Raw genomic sequence first — 14,484 nt, 5'->3', positions numbered from 1 at the left:
GAGAGATTACAGAAAAGATTCATGAGAATGGTTCCAGGGGTGAGGAATTTCAGTTATGAAGATAGATTGGAGAAGTTAGGACTGTTTTCCTCGGAGAAGAGAAGGCTGAGAGGAGATTTGATAGATCAAGAGGGGTCTGGACAGAGTAGAGAGAGAGACAAACTGTTCCCACTCGTGAGAGGATCGAGAACGAGAGGGCACAGATTTAAAGTATTTAGTAAGAGAAGCAAAAGTGACATGAGGAAAATCTTTTTCACACAGCGAGTGGTTAAGGTCTGGAATGCGCTGCCTGAGAACGTGGTGGAGGCAGGTTCAATTGAAGCATTCAAAAGGGAATTAGACAGTTATATGAAAAGGGAGAATGTGCAGGGTTACGGGGAGAAGGCAGGGGAGTGGAACTGAGGGAATTGCTCTTTCGGAGAGCCAGTGCCAACACGATGGGCCGAACGGTCTCCTTCTGCACTGTAACGATTCTGTGACTGTTACCCATGATGCAGTGTAGAGGGAGCTTTACTCTGTATCTAACCCCCGTTATTTTTTTCTTTAAGGTGGCCTTTATACCCCAGGCCCCTTTTATATTTTTCACGTTGAGGCGGCCTTTATTCCTCAGGCCCCTTTTATATACATATTTACAGTTTTAAAAATAAATAAACAAAAATCTCAAATTAAAATGCCATTCTCGGCGTCGACAATGCACTCCAGTCCCTGCGGTGCCTGCCGGTCGCGGAAGGCCTCAAGCGTACCGGCGGACACCGCGTGCTCCTTCTCCAGGGAGACCCGGGCGCGAACGTAACCGCGGAAGAGGGGCAGGCAATCAGGGAGGACGGAACCCCCCGACGGCCCGCAACCTGGACCTGTGAATTGCCACCTTGGCCAGGCCCAGGAGCAGACCGACGAGGAGATCCTCCTCCCGGCCCAAGCCCCTCCGCACCGGGTGCCCAAAGATCAGGAGCGTGGGACTGAAATGCAGCCAGAACTTGAGGAGCAGCCCCTTCAGATACTCAAAGAGGGGCTGCAACCTCGCACACTCCGTATAAACGTGGAACACGGACTCGTCCAGGCCGCAGAAAGTACAGGCGGCCTGGGAGTCCGTGAACCTACTTAAAGGCCTATTGCATGGGACTGCTCTGTGCAGCACCCTCCACCCCAGGTCCCCGATGTAAAGGGGGAAGACTCCCGCATAGAGAGACCTCCATCGGGGTTTCCCCTCGTCGCCAGATGGCAACGCGGACCGCCAGGGCGTGTCCGGCCAGCTGACCAGGGCGAGGAAGTGGAGAGTGTGCAGGAGCAGCCCGTACAGGAAACCCCTCCGCGCCGATTGGAATGGCACGGAGGGCATTTCCGAGAGGCGGCTCGGGTTGTGCGGGACCGGCTCCCGAGGAGGGTTTCGGGGCCTGGGTCCGATGAGCAGTTCCGGCCGAGCGGGGGTCAGCTCGGCCGGGATCGCTCCGCACTCCAGAGCCCCCTCGCCACCCACAGTGAGGGGCGTCCCGGGGGTTTCAGCTACTCCTCCGCCCGCCGGACCGTCCCCGGAGTCGGCCGCCCGGACAGCCGAGGCGCTCTCCTCCGCTGGTGGGGGAGCGCCCTGACTGGAGGCGACCATGTTCCAGACTCGGAATAGATCCCGGTAAAAGACAGGCAACTCCCTCAGAGAGGCGCAGCTAACGGACTCCACCGGGAGCTGTGTGTCGTCTTGAAGGCAGTGACACTGGCGGAAAAAATACATCGCCAGCGCACACCATCTGGGAGGACGCTCGACGTACAGGTATCTCTGCAGGGTCCGAAGGCGGAGAGTCGCAGCCTGGGTGCGGACGCACACCAGCGACTGACCGCCCTCCTCAATCGGGAGACTCAGGACCGCGGCAGAGACCCAGTGTTTCCTCTTGCCCCAGAAGAAATCGACGAGTTTCTTCTGGATCTTGGTGGCAAATACAGGGGGCGGGGCCAAAGTGACCAACCAGTACCACAGCATGGAGGCCACCAGTTGGTTTATGACCAGCGTTCGGCCCCTGTAGGAAAGCACTCGGAGCAGTCCTGTCCAGCGCCCCAGCCGAGCGGTGACTTTCGCCTCCAACGCCTGCCAGTTTTCCGGCCAGGCTTCCTCAGCGGGGCTAAGGTGGACTCCCAGATAGAGGAGGTGCGTGGTGCTCCACGCAAAAGGTGTCATCTCCTCCAGCAGGGAGTCCACCCGCCACTGACCCACCAGGAGTACGGAACATTTCTCCCAATTGATCCTCGCGGAGGACGCGGCAGAAAAGGTGTGCAAGCACCAATACAAATACAGGGGCCGCCTACTGGATTTGACAGCCCCACCCAAGTCTTCCGGCCTCTTCTTCCCTCCCCCAAACAATCCAAACTTAAGAGCTCTTCAGGTGCCCTGACACCCACCTCTCCAAAACAATTGCAGCCTTCCTTGATGGTTTCTCTCCACTCTATATTCACCTCTCTCCAGTCTCCTCTCTCCAGTTGCTGCAGCACAGGTGCAGCTGCTCCCCCTGATTGCTGGCAGGAAGTGTTCCAAATTGCCCAGCCAATCCCCGTGCTGTATCTGTCCTGGGAGTGTTTGATGGGGACAGAGTGGAGGGAGCTTTACTCTGTATCTAACCCCCATGCTGTACCTGTCCTGGGAGTGTTTGATGGGGGACAGTGTAGAGGGAGTTTTACTCTGAATCTAACCCCCGTGTTGTTCCTTAATTCTGCCACATATCGTGATGCGTACAGTTCCGACTTGAAGATCCTTCAACTAAAGATATGCCAGCTGGTCAGGTAAGCCCTTTGGGTGATTGATGTCCATCACAGGGAGTGTGAGCGTGTTCCTCCAAGACTCTATGCGTCTAACTGAATATCAGAATCACAATCCCAGACAATGTCACACAGCGATGGGACAGAAGTCTGCGTCTGTGACACACACACACACACACGCATACCAATAACTGCCTGCTGCAGCCTTTGACAATGGAGGCTATTCAACTAAGGGGGGCAGCTGTCTCCCTGTTCTCGTCCCATGATGACACAGGAAGACTTTGGAACAGGGGCCTTGGGAATGACAGCAACCCCCCCCCCCCCCCACCCCCCCGTAGACCTTCTGTCCACAGCCCCCAGCACCAACGCAGTGGCACTGAGACTAATTCTGCCCGCTTCCACCCATCCCCCTCCCCCACATCGAACAGACCTGGGTTGGTGTTGTGCTGTTTGACCGTGTGTGCCAGTCCTGTAGCCAGGGCGAGGGGGGCAGGGCAGAAGCCCGCGGCTTGTGTTTATGATGTACCCTGACGGGATATCTCTTTCTCCTGCCCTCCTCCCCGCCCCCCCCCCCCCCCCCCCTCCACCACCACCCAACAACCCTGGAAGGTTCTGGATTGCGGAGTTCCCCGCCGAGTTCAACCTGGACAGTGACCTGGCTGAGCAGATCAAGGAACTGCAGGAGACTGTGAGCCGGACCGGAGACCGCAGACACAGCCAACTCGTCGACATCTCCCAGGTGTAAGCCAAAAAAAAACGGGGTCGGAGGTCGTGGTGCGGTCACTGCTCGGGGAAGGGTTGGAGGTCACTCCTGTGGGGTCACTGCTGGCGGGAGGTTTGAGGACCAACGCGGGGGGCGGGGGGGTTGGGGGTCACTGCAGGGATGTTGAGGGCCACTGCAGGGGTCAGCGCTGGGTGGGGCAGTCACGACAGGGAGAAGGTCACAGCAGGAGATGGGACTTCAAGTTGGGCATTGCAAATAGATTAAGTGGAGATTGCGAGGAATCGCAACATATATGGGTGGAGGAGTGGAAATTAGGGAGAGGGCTTGGGAGAAGGAGGTGGAAGTTGGGGAGAGGGTTTGGCAGATGGAGGTGGAAGTTGGGGAGAGGGTTTGGGAGATGGAGGTGGAAGTTGGGGAGAGGGTTTGGGAGATGGAGGTGGAAGTTGGGGAGAGGGTTTGGGAGATGGAGGTGGAAGTTGGGGAGAGGGTTTGGGAGATGGAGGTGGAAGTTGGGGAGAGGGTTTGGGAGATGGAGGTGGAAGTTGGGGAGAGGGTTTGGGAGATGGAGGTGGAAGTTGGGGAGAGGGTTTGGGAGATGGAGGTGGAAGTTGGGGAGAGGGTTTGGGAGATGGCGGTGGAAGTTGGGGAGAGGGTTTGGGAGATGGAGGTGGAAGTTGGGGAGCGGGTTTGGGAGATGGAGGTGGAAGTTGGGGAGAGGGTTTGGGAGATGGAGGTGGAAGTTGGGGAGAGGGTTTGGGAGATGGAGGTGGAAGTTGGGGAGAGGGTTTGGGAGATGGAGGTGGAAGTTGGGGAGAGGGTTTGGAGGGAACAGGATCTGAGATGTGGGTTATGTTTTGAAGAAGAGGACTGTGCCCTGTCACGTTGTCTCTAGCTCTTGGGCCTCAACCATCCTCCCAAAGCCACCATATCCCCAGCACATCCAATCCCTGTGGTTGTTCCCTTCCAGGCCTTCCTTTGAGTGGAAGAGGCAGATCACGCAACGCAACCATGTCACTCAGAAGAGGAGGAAGATGTCACTCTTGTTCGACCATCTTGGTCCACTGGAACTGGCGGAGCACTTGACCTATCTGGAATACAAATCATTCTGCCGGATTCTGGTAGGCGCCCTTCCCTTTGCCGCCTTTAATCGGATATTCTTTCCGTACAGTCGGCCTTCATCGTGCGACATGCGGAGCGGGAGGGGATTTAGTCTGTCGGTTAAACACCCTCAGGGGGAAGGCATCGTTTGTTGGTCGCCGGGTAACCATGAACACAGAAAGAGGGAGCCCGTTGTCGGTCAGTCAAAGGAAAGATTTGCATTTCTGTAGCGCCTCCCACCACCTCAGATGTCCCAAAGCGTTTCACAGTACCTCTGAAGTGCAGTCGCTGTTGCAACGTGGGGAACGCAGCAGCCAATTTGCGCACAGCAAGATCCAACAGACAGCAATGTGAAAACGGGCCATATCATTTTTCTTTCAGTGATTGGTGGCTGAGGGATAAATATCGGCCCCAGGACACAGGGGAGAACTCCTTCCCCCACTCCCCCACTCTGCTTCCAATAGCGGCCATGGGATCTTTAAAAGCCCATCGCAAACACGGCACCTCCGACAGTGCAGCGCTCCCTCAGTACTGCCCCTCCGACAGTGCAGTGCTCCCTCAGTACTGCCCCTCCGACAGTGCAGTGCTCCCTCAGTACTGCCCCTCCGACAGTGCAGTGCTCCCTCAGTACTGCCCCTCCGACAGTGCAGTGCTCCCTCAGTACTGCCCCTCCGACAGTGCAGTGCTCCCTCAGTACTGCCCCTCCGACAGTGCAGTGCTCCCTCAGTACTGCCCCTCCGACAGTGCAGCACTCCCTCAGTACTGACCCTCCGACAGTGCAACACTTTCTCAGTACTAAGCCTCTGACAGTGTAGCACTCCCTCAGTACTGACCCTCCGACAGTGCAACACTCCCTCAGTACTGACCCTCCGACAGTGCAACACTCCCTCAGTACTGACCCTCCGACAGTGCAACACTCCCTCAGTACTGCCCCTCCGACAGTGCAGTGCTCCCTCAGTACTGCCCCTCCGACAGTGCAGTGCTCCCTCAGTACTGCCCCTCCGACAGTGCAGCACTCCCTCAGTACTGACCCTCCAACAGTGCAGCACTTTCTCAGTACTAAGCCTCTGACAGTGTAGCACTCCCTCAGTACTGACCCTCCGACAGTGCAACACTCCCTCAGTACTGACCCTCCGACAGTGCAACACTCCCTCAGTACTGACCCTCCGACAGCATGGCGCTCCCTCTGTACTGACCCTCCGACAGCATGGCGCTCCCTCTGTACTGACCCTCCGACAACGTGGCGCTCCCTCTGTACTGACCCTCCGACAACGTGGCGCGCCCTCTGTACTGACCCTCCGACGACGTGGCGCGCCCTCTGTGCTGACCCTCCGACAACGTGGCGCGCCCTCTGTACTGACCCTCCGACAACGTGGCGCTCCCTCAGTACAGGCACTGGGAGTGTCAGCATGGAGGCCCACAACCTTTCGCCCGAGCTCCCCACTGTCAGAGGTGACGTCTTCTCGGTGGGTGTGGGAACGTCCTGTGTTAGTGCAAGGCGCTATGAAAACGCAAGTTTGTATTTCCTGAGCTTCCCCGTGACTTGACATTCAAACGCTGTTTCTTTTGACAAAACTGCCCACCCCTTTCTGAAATAGAATTCTATTGAGAAATGGGGCCAGCAGACTAATCTGGGAACAAGTACCATTTCATTACCGATTTCACACTGAACCATATCAGCTGAAAACACTCTCCGTCCCCACACAGAATCTGTTTCCTGTAGGGAGGAAAACAATGATGAAAAGCAAATTTGACAGTGAAATGGTTTTCTCTTCCAGTTTGGAACAGTGTTTGAAGATTGACAGACTGGAGGTCGCTGTCACTGCACTGAGAGGGCCTGACCTCTGAGTGGGGGTCAGACCTTTTCCAGAACGTCCAGCGGTCATCAAAAGTCAATTCTTGTACCTAAACGTTCAGGGTCTTCTCCCAATTTCCTACTGCGCCTCAGGGTACACGGTTGCCATGGTTTCTGCTCCATTTGGTGCTTGGCAATCCTGACCTGCCTGGGCCGCAGTCGGGCCTAGTTTCGGGGGCCCTACTTTAGGAAGGATGTCAAGGCCGTGGAGACGGTGCGGGGTTTGGTTGGTATGGGGGTGGGGGGGGGGGTGCGGAATTTGGGGAGGTGATCCCAGGGCGGAGAGGCTCTGGTCCTGAGGAGAGATTAAGGCCCTTTCTCGCTGTTTGTAGATTGAAACCTGATCACGTTATCATCAGAGTTTCCCCAGTAGTCTGGCGGTAAATGACCCCTGAAACACCTCAACACACTCGTTCTCCATTCTGTAGCCTTTTGGATTCCATCCAGGTGGCTCAGTGAAGGCTTTGGCCGTTGAGCAGATAAGAAATGGGAGTAGGGGTAGGCCCCTTCGAGCCTGCTCCACCTTTCCGCACCCTCCGGGCACTCTTAAGCGCTTTGCAGCCCATGAGACATGTTTACAACAGTCGCTACACGTCAAAAGAAAATGTAGGCGATGCGGCGGCCATTTGGTGTTCAGGGGATCCCGGGGCAGCACTTTAGGATCAGAGCCCGCTGCGTTTGAATTTCGGTTCGTGCACTCTGCCTGCCTACTCCCAGAGTTCCCCAGTTTCGGATGGCGCATCCCTGCTCAAAAAAAAAACGCGTCACAGTAGTTACACCCTCCCACCAGCGGTGGCGCTCCCCGCTCGAAAGGTGGACGTGGGAATGGGGCAAGACCGACCGGCACTGCGCGAGATATGGCGTGGACTTGGGCGCGCTGGGGAACAATTTCAAAATTTGCGGATGACGCAAAACTTGGAAGTATCATGAACTGTGAGGAGGAGAGTGTTCGACTTCAAGAGGATATAGACAGGCTGGTGGAATGGGCGGACACGTGGCAGATGCAATTTAACGCAGAGATGTGTGACGAGCGAGGAGGGGCAATATAAATTAAAGGACACAATTCCTAAAGGGGGTGCAGGAGCCAAGGGACCTGGGGGTTTAGGTGCACAAATCATTGAAGGTGTCGGGGCAGGTTGAGAAAATGGTAAATAATGCATACGGGATCCTGGGCATTATAAATGGGGGTGTAGAGTACAAAAGCAAGGAAGTTATAATAAACCTGTATAAAACACTGGTTCGGCCTCAACTGGAGTATGGTGTCCAATTCTGGGCTCCACGCTTTCGGAAGGATTTTAAGGCATTAGAGATTAGAATGTAGTATAAGGGTCTGAAAGGGTTAATCTTGGGAGAGTGTAAAGAATACCTCCCACTTTGATGATGTAAGAGATCGTGTGAGAGAGACCACAACAGATACAGCATGGCTTTGGAGGAGTCACACAGGCTTGTGTGGAGTGTAAATAGTTATATTCAAATAAAGATTAATGTTTAGTTACTACAGACTAAGAATCTCCTTGGTTAGGCTAAATAGGTTGGCAGCGTACAGAACAAACATATAATATGGTGATCAGCGGTGGGATCCTCCACCCAGAGGAAAAAGTTGGAATCAACCAGCTGAAAATGCCTGAAAAGCAGAACAAAAACCTGTCGATCTTGAAACGGTTAAGAGAAGCTCCACAGAACAAAAAGCGTGGATGCCTGCAAACCATTCCATCGATCGGATGAGTTATAGTGCCAACAGTTGAGGAATCACGGTAAAAAGCCTTTGAGGGATTTAAAGTAATTTTCTGAAGGCATCAAGTGAGAGAGAAACAATTAGGAAAAACCCAATCCTTCCCTCAGGCTGAACGCGAGGGCGAAGAGCGGAAAAGCGCGCGAACTGCCGAGAAGTGCAGGAAACCCCCGAACACAGCAGGGACACTCCATTAATGCAGCCACGCCTGAAGAAGAAAAACAAATAAACTGAAGTTCTCAAAGAAAGGGCAAAACACTAGAACAGTCTACGAAAACAGCAGGGAACTCTCAAACAGCTGTGTCAACTCCATTAAGGCAAGCTGAATAGATAAACAAAGTGAAGTGCTCAAGCAAAAGAGAAAACCCTAAATCAGCCTATTAAAGACAGGGGGCGCTCGAGAGCACCCATGGTGCTGCATTAAAGCAAGCGAGCCTGAAAAAAGAGTTTCTTCAAGGGGAATACTCTTTTTTAAAAAAAAGCCCATAAAATAAAGGAGCATAGATCAAAAATTGGGAATGCCGGAGAGTTGCAAAGGTCAGAGGGATCCAATCAGATTCAAAACTGGGTATTATGGAGAAAAAGCGTTCTCAGATACAGAATTGCATCTAAGTAGGACAGCCAGTCTGAAGCAGAGCAAGTGAATACACTGTTGTATTTGATTGGGGATATAGCAGATGATGTGATTGCCAGACAAGGTCTTAATGAGGCATCTGCCAAATTCGATGACGCTTTAAAAACTTTTGATTTCTTATTTCAACTTGCGGAACAATAAGATTTTAGAAAGAGCAAGATTCAACAGAAGGATCCAGAAACCGGATGAAACAGTCGATGCTTTTGTCAATGACCTTTTACAGACTAGCTGAAGGATATGAGTGTGGAGACCTTAAAGGTGAATTGATGAGAGATCGTATTGTTGTGGGTGATGCTGATGAATCCATTTCAGATCTTTTACAGTCGAGAAAGGACCTCACCCTGGATATAAAGCCATTCAGCTGGTGAGGCAAGCTGAGAAAAAAGAGGCGAAAAAAGATCTGAGTTCAGGCAAACTCCTGCAACTGTTCACCAGAGAGCTGAAAAAGAGGCACCAGGAATAAAAGGTACACTTGAGGGGGGTGAGAGAGCAATGTGGCGTCAAAAGTACCCACAGGCGCCAACAACGCTGAGTAAGATGCACCAAAATAAAATGTCGACTGCCTCTAAAGGAAAAGTACTTAAGAATCGAGATGTTAACAAAATTAAACAACCTCCTGCAGCACAGCAATCGAAACATTTTCTGGGCGAGATCAAGGATCGGAATCAGGCATTTTGGTCTACAGACATATGTGTCAACGGACATATCACTAATTTCAAACTTGACACAGTTTGGAGCAGGTGTAACAGTCTTATCGGACAAAGAGTCGTGGCTTTCCACACACTTTCTGTAACCAACAGAAGCTCCGTTACGTGGCCCAGGAGGGGTTGAACTGAAGTAACAGGGAAGTTTCAGGCGACATTCCAGTACAAGGAAAAGCAGATGCTAGAAACACCGAATGTTCCAAGAAATCAAAAGTTCTAGAAGTTAAACGACAAGAATCCAGGAGTCACTTTCAAGAGGAATTCCCGAAATTGTTCAGTGATCTAGGGAGACTGAGCCAGGACAGAGGGAGATCCCCCCCCCCCCGCCCCCCCAACCACCTCCGCCAATCTGAGCACTGCGGAGAGTCTAGACTCCGCCAGAGAGCCCACCCAACAGAGCGCGGACACGCACAACACAGCACATCCCACCATGCCGCTCAAAGGCTACCATAGTGAGAAAGTGAAATGGAGGAAGTTCCTGCAGGAGTTCTACACAGGCAGAGAACGCGGGAATAAACGAGTCCAACAGATTCGGCAGGAGCAGAGGCAAGGTGAAGAATGCATCTGTGTCCGCCAAAAATTGCGAGCTAGGCTGGGCCCCGACAGAGTTCCCAAGGGGAAGACGATGAAGATCTTCTTCGAACACAGGAGACAATCTACCATAGTGGATGATTTGCTGGTATATGACGAGAGTCTGGTGACTCCAGAGGCACTCCGAGTAGATATCTTGGACAAAATACACCAGGGTCATAAGTATAGAGCAGGTGCTCAGGCATCCCATGTGGTGACCCAAGGACATTGAGGGACGGATTTCGAACTGTGTGCAGTCCACAGACGGGATCGGGAGAGAACCTCTAATTTGGACCCAATTCCCAACTAGACCGCGGGAACGGTTCGCGATGGTCTGCTTCGGACGATCCCACTTTTCCAAGTGGGTCAAGATGAAACGGAAGTGCGTGACAACTGAAGCAGCCATCAGGGTTTTACAAGAGGTTTTCACAACACATGATCAGATAGTATCTGACAACGAACCACAGTTTCTGCACCGGAACCAAGCTAAGTATCCACAATCCAATAGCGAAGCTGGGCAAGCAGTCAGAACTGTTAAAGCTATCATGCAGAAAAGCCAAGATTTGCAATGAGCACTTCCAACCGACTATCATATCCATTCTGATGCGGATTGGCGCTCTCCGAAATCTTAATGGGAAGAGAACTCTGAGCACAACTTCCAATTCTTCCCAAGAAATTACTTCCAGGGTTCCAAAGCAAGGTTCATCAGAGACTTCAAGGCACAGAAAAGTCATATCGAAAGAAACAAACCCATAATTGTACCAGGAAATACCGTGCCAGGAAGCGACCAAAGTTGTCAGAAGGGCAGAAAATTGTGGGCATGAAACCAAAAACAGAGGATTAATTCTCCAGAATAGGAAAATCAACAATGACCTTATTTACTAAGAAGAAATAAAGGAATCTTCTACCTTTTAACAGCAATGATGCCAATTTAGACGTATCAGACATCGTACCAGGAACCCAGAAAGCTCCAAATACTACAAACCTCAATGAAGGCCGCCCAAGTCGAGACGCAAGAGATCAGAGGAAGAGTACCAACCTTCCGCATCTGTTGACAACAAGAGCAGGGAGAGTTGTGAAGCCTCCTGGCAAATTGAATCTATGAAGTCAGAGACTTGGGGGAGATGGGGTAGTATGTAAAGAAAAAAGTGCATATATGTAAATATATATTTGGATAAAGGCGTGGGGGGCTGATGTAGCAGAAGGGTTAATCTTGAGAGAGTATGAAGAAGATCTCCCACCATGTTGGTGTGAGAGATCATGTGTGAGAGACTTGAGAATAGATACAGTGTTTGGAGGAGTCACACAGGTTAGTGTGGAGTATAAATAGTTATACTTAGATAACGATTAATGTTTAATTACTACAGACCAAACATCTCTCTGGCTAGACTAAATAAGGCGGCAGCGAGCATACAACACAGAAAAGGTTCACGAGCAAGGTCCCAGGGATGAGGGACTTCAGTTACGGGGATGGATTGGAGAAGCTGGGACTGTTCTTATTGGAGAAGAGAAGGTTGAGTAGATTTGACAGAGCTGATCAAAATCATGAGGGGTCTGGACAGAGGGAGATGAGGTGAAAATGTTCCTATTGGTGAAAGGATCCCTTCAAAAGGGAACTGGATAATTACCTGAGGAGAAAAACTTTGCAGGGCTATGGGGACAAAGCTGGGGAGTGGGACAAAGTGAGCTACTCCTGCAGAGTGCCAGCAGGCTGAGTGGCCTCTTTCTGTGCAGCAACCATTCTATGACTTTATGATATTCGATCTCTTCTTGCGGAGGTGTTACACTCTCTCCTTTCTCCGAGCAGTTCCGGGATTACCAGAGCTTCGCAAAACATGGGTGCACCAAGGACAACCCCATCCTGGAAAGGTTCATCAGCCTCTTTAACAGCGTCTCCCAGTGGGTACAGATGATGGTTCTGAGCATGCACACGCCCCAGCAGAGGGCAGAGGTCATCACCAAGTTCGTCCACGTAGCCCAGGTACATGTCTCATCCGTGGGGCAGGGGCCAAGGTCACTGGGTCAAGCAATCAGAGGGCCATTTTACTTTCAATGACATCCAATGGGAGACTTTTCAGCTTAGGTACAGAGTAAAGCTCCCTCTACACTGTCCCCATCAAACACTCACAGGACAAGGTACAGCACGGGGGTTAGATACAGAGTAAAGCTCCCTCTACACTGTCCCCATCAAACACTCCCAGGACAGGTACAGCACGGGGGTTAGATACAGAGTAAAGCTCCCTCTACACTGTCCCCATCAAACACTCCCAGGACAAGGTACAGCACGGGGTTAGATACAGAGTAAAGCTCCCTCTACACTGTCCTCATCAAACACTCTCAGGACAAGGTACAGCACCGGGTTAGATAGAGAGTAAAGCTCCCTCTACACTGTCCCCATCAAACACTCACAGGTCAAGGTACAGCACGGGGGTTAGATACAGAGTAAAGCTCCCTCTACACTGTCCCCATCAAACACTCCCAGGACAGGTACAGCACGGGGGTTAGATACAGAGTAAAGCTCCCTCTACACTGTCCCCATCAAACACTCCCAGGACAAGTACAGCACGGGGGTTAGATACAGAGTAAAGCTCCCTCTACACTGTCCCCATCAAACACTCCCAGGACAGGTACAGCACGGGGGTTAGATACAGAGTAAAGCTCCCTCTACACTGTCCCCATCAAACACTCCCAGGACCGGTACAGCACGGGGTTAGATACAGAGTAAAGCTCCCTCTACACTGTCCCCATCAAACACTCCCAGGACAGGTACAGCACGGGGGTTAGATACAGAGTAAAGCTCCCTCTACACTGTCCCCATCAAACACTCCCAGGACAAGGCACAGCACGGGGGTTAGATACAGAGTAAAGCTCTCTCTACACTGTCCCCATCAAACACTCCCAGGACAGGTACAGCACGGGGGTTAGATACAGAGTAAAGCTCCCTCTACACTGTCCCATCAAACACTCCCAGGACAGGTACAGCACGGGGGTTAGATACAGATTAAAGCTCCCTCTACACTGTCCCCATCAAATACTCCCAGGACAGGTACAGCACGGGGTTAGATACAGAGTAAAGCTCCCTCTACACTGTCCCCATCAAACACTCCCAGGGCAGGTACAGCACGGAGTTGGCTGCTGCCTAATTGGAGGTGCTGAGTGGTTAACAAGGTCACAGCTGACTGTGGCTGTGTGCAGAGGCTGGAAGCTGTGTGACTGCTGCAAGAGGGAGAGACTGAGATTGAAAGAAAGGTTATTTCACATTGGCAACAAAGGAAGGCAGAGAACTGGAAGAACTGGAAGCTCTTCTGTGAGTTTGTTTCACATTGAAGTCTTTTTCATTGATTGTTGGGGGTGGGGGAAGAAGAGACCTGAAGACCTTGGGTGGGGCTGTATTGTTCAATAGGGAGCTCCTGTGTTTAACATCTTTGGATAGGGAGCTCCCTCCCCACCCCAACTACTAAGCCTGGGACAGCTGGAGCTGCCCAGGTGAAGAGACTTATTATCTGAACATCAAAGGAGGCGTGTGCCTTGGCAGCTTACAGCTGACCCAGGTGAAGACATCACCCCACCCCACCCTCCCAACTGGAAGACCAGCTAAATGACTTATTTTTTGTAAATACCAACAAAGACTGATTCCTCCTGGCCTTCCCCTCCCTCAGCCACTTCCCCTTTGCTATAATTCTTTAAGTGTTTGCATTTTTGATTTATTATTGTATTTACTTTTTTTTTTGCTGTCAACACACAGTGCCTGTAACTCTTCTACCCCTTGGCTTCTCAGTCCTCTCCAGTGGCGGGGCCCTCCTATGCTGCAGCAGCTGCGACAGCTGCTCCTGTGGCCCCGTCACCATTTAAAATCTTAACATCAAAGCACGGGGTGAAGAGTTACACCCATCCTAATATCACTATTGAGGCTTGTGTTAAGGCCCCTCGGCCATTGTTGCAGCCTCAAAGATGAACGGGACGGCTGTGTTCTTCCTGAAGACCGAGCGGGTGGTGTCCCTCGCCCTGAGTAAGGGGCTCACAGTTGGTGGGACTTTCCTGCCAGTGGACCCTCTGTGGGAGGCCTCTGCCCAGCGGATAATGTTGTCAAACATCCCACCCTTCATTCCTGATGAGCTCCTCCTCCCCCACCTGCACCATCTGGGGGAGGTGAGGTCAGGGATCACCCCAGTCCCGCTCGGTCTTCGGGAGCACGGCCTCCGACATTTCTACTCATTCCGCCACCAGCTATTCATGCAGCTGGCGCGGGAGGAGGTCTTGGAAGGCCACTTAAGAGTGGAGTTCCAGGGGACGGCCTACCACGTCTTCTGGACCTCGGATAGAGCGCGGTGCCACGCCTGCAAGGGGGTGGAGCATGTTCGTAAGAACTGCCCCAACCTCCCGGCCGCCAACACCACCTTGGCGGCCCAGTGTGGCGCCACCGCA

At 52.3% G+C, this 14,484-nt stretch overlaps 1 protein-coding gene across 7 annotated transcripts in view; it reads left to right on the top strand.

Moving 5' to 3' along the window:
• Positions 1 to 14,484, top strand: part of LOC137355935 (RAS guanyl-releasing protein 2-like) — a 74,701-nt gene that overhangs the window by 34,914 nt on the left and 25,303 nt on the right. For 6 of the 7 annotated variants that reach the window (XM_068021615.1, XM_068021608.1, XM_068021609.1 and 3 more), the window contains 4 exons: positions 2,709 to 2,766; positions 3,352 to 3,483; positions 4,434 to 4,584; positions 11,867 to 12,040. In XM_068021615.1, coding sequence (XP_067877716.1) covers positions 2,709 to 2,766; positions 3,352 to 3,483; positions 4,434 to 4,584; positions 11,867 to 12,040 — 515 coding nt within the window. The remainder of the gene's footprint in view (positions 1 to 2,708; positions 2,767 to 3,351; positions 3,484 to 4,433; positions 4,585 to 11,866; positions 12,041 to 14,484) is intronic. The other variant, XM_068021616.1, reaches the window with a different exon arrangement.

This window comes from Heterodontus francisci, chromosome 44, assembly GCF_036365525.1.
Source record: "Heterodontus francisci isolate sHetFra1 chromosome 44, sHetFra1.hap1, whole genome shotgun sequence".
Classification (NCBI taxonomy): domain Eukaryota; kingdom Metazoa; phylum Chordata; class Chondrichthyes; order Heterodontiformes; family Heterodontidae; genus Heterodontus; species Heterodontus francisci.
This window is presented reverse-complemented; position numbering and strand designations above follow the sequence as displayed.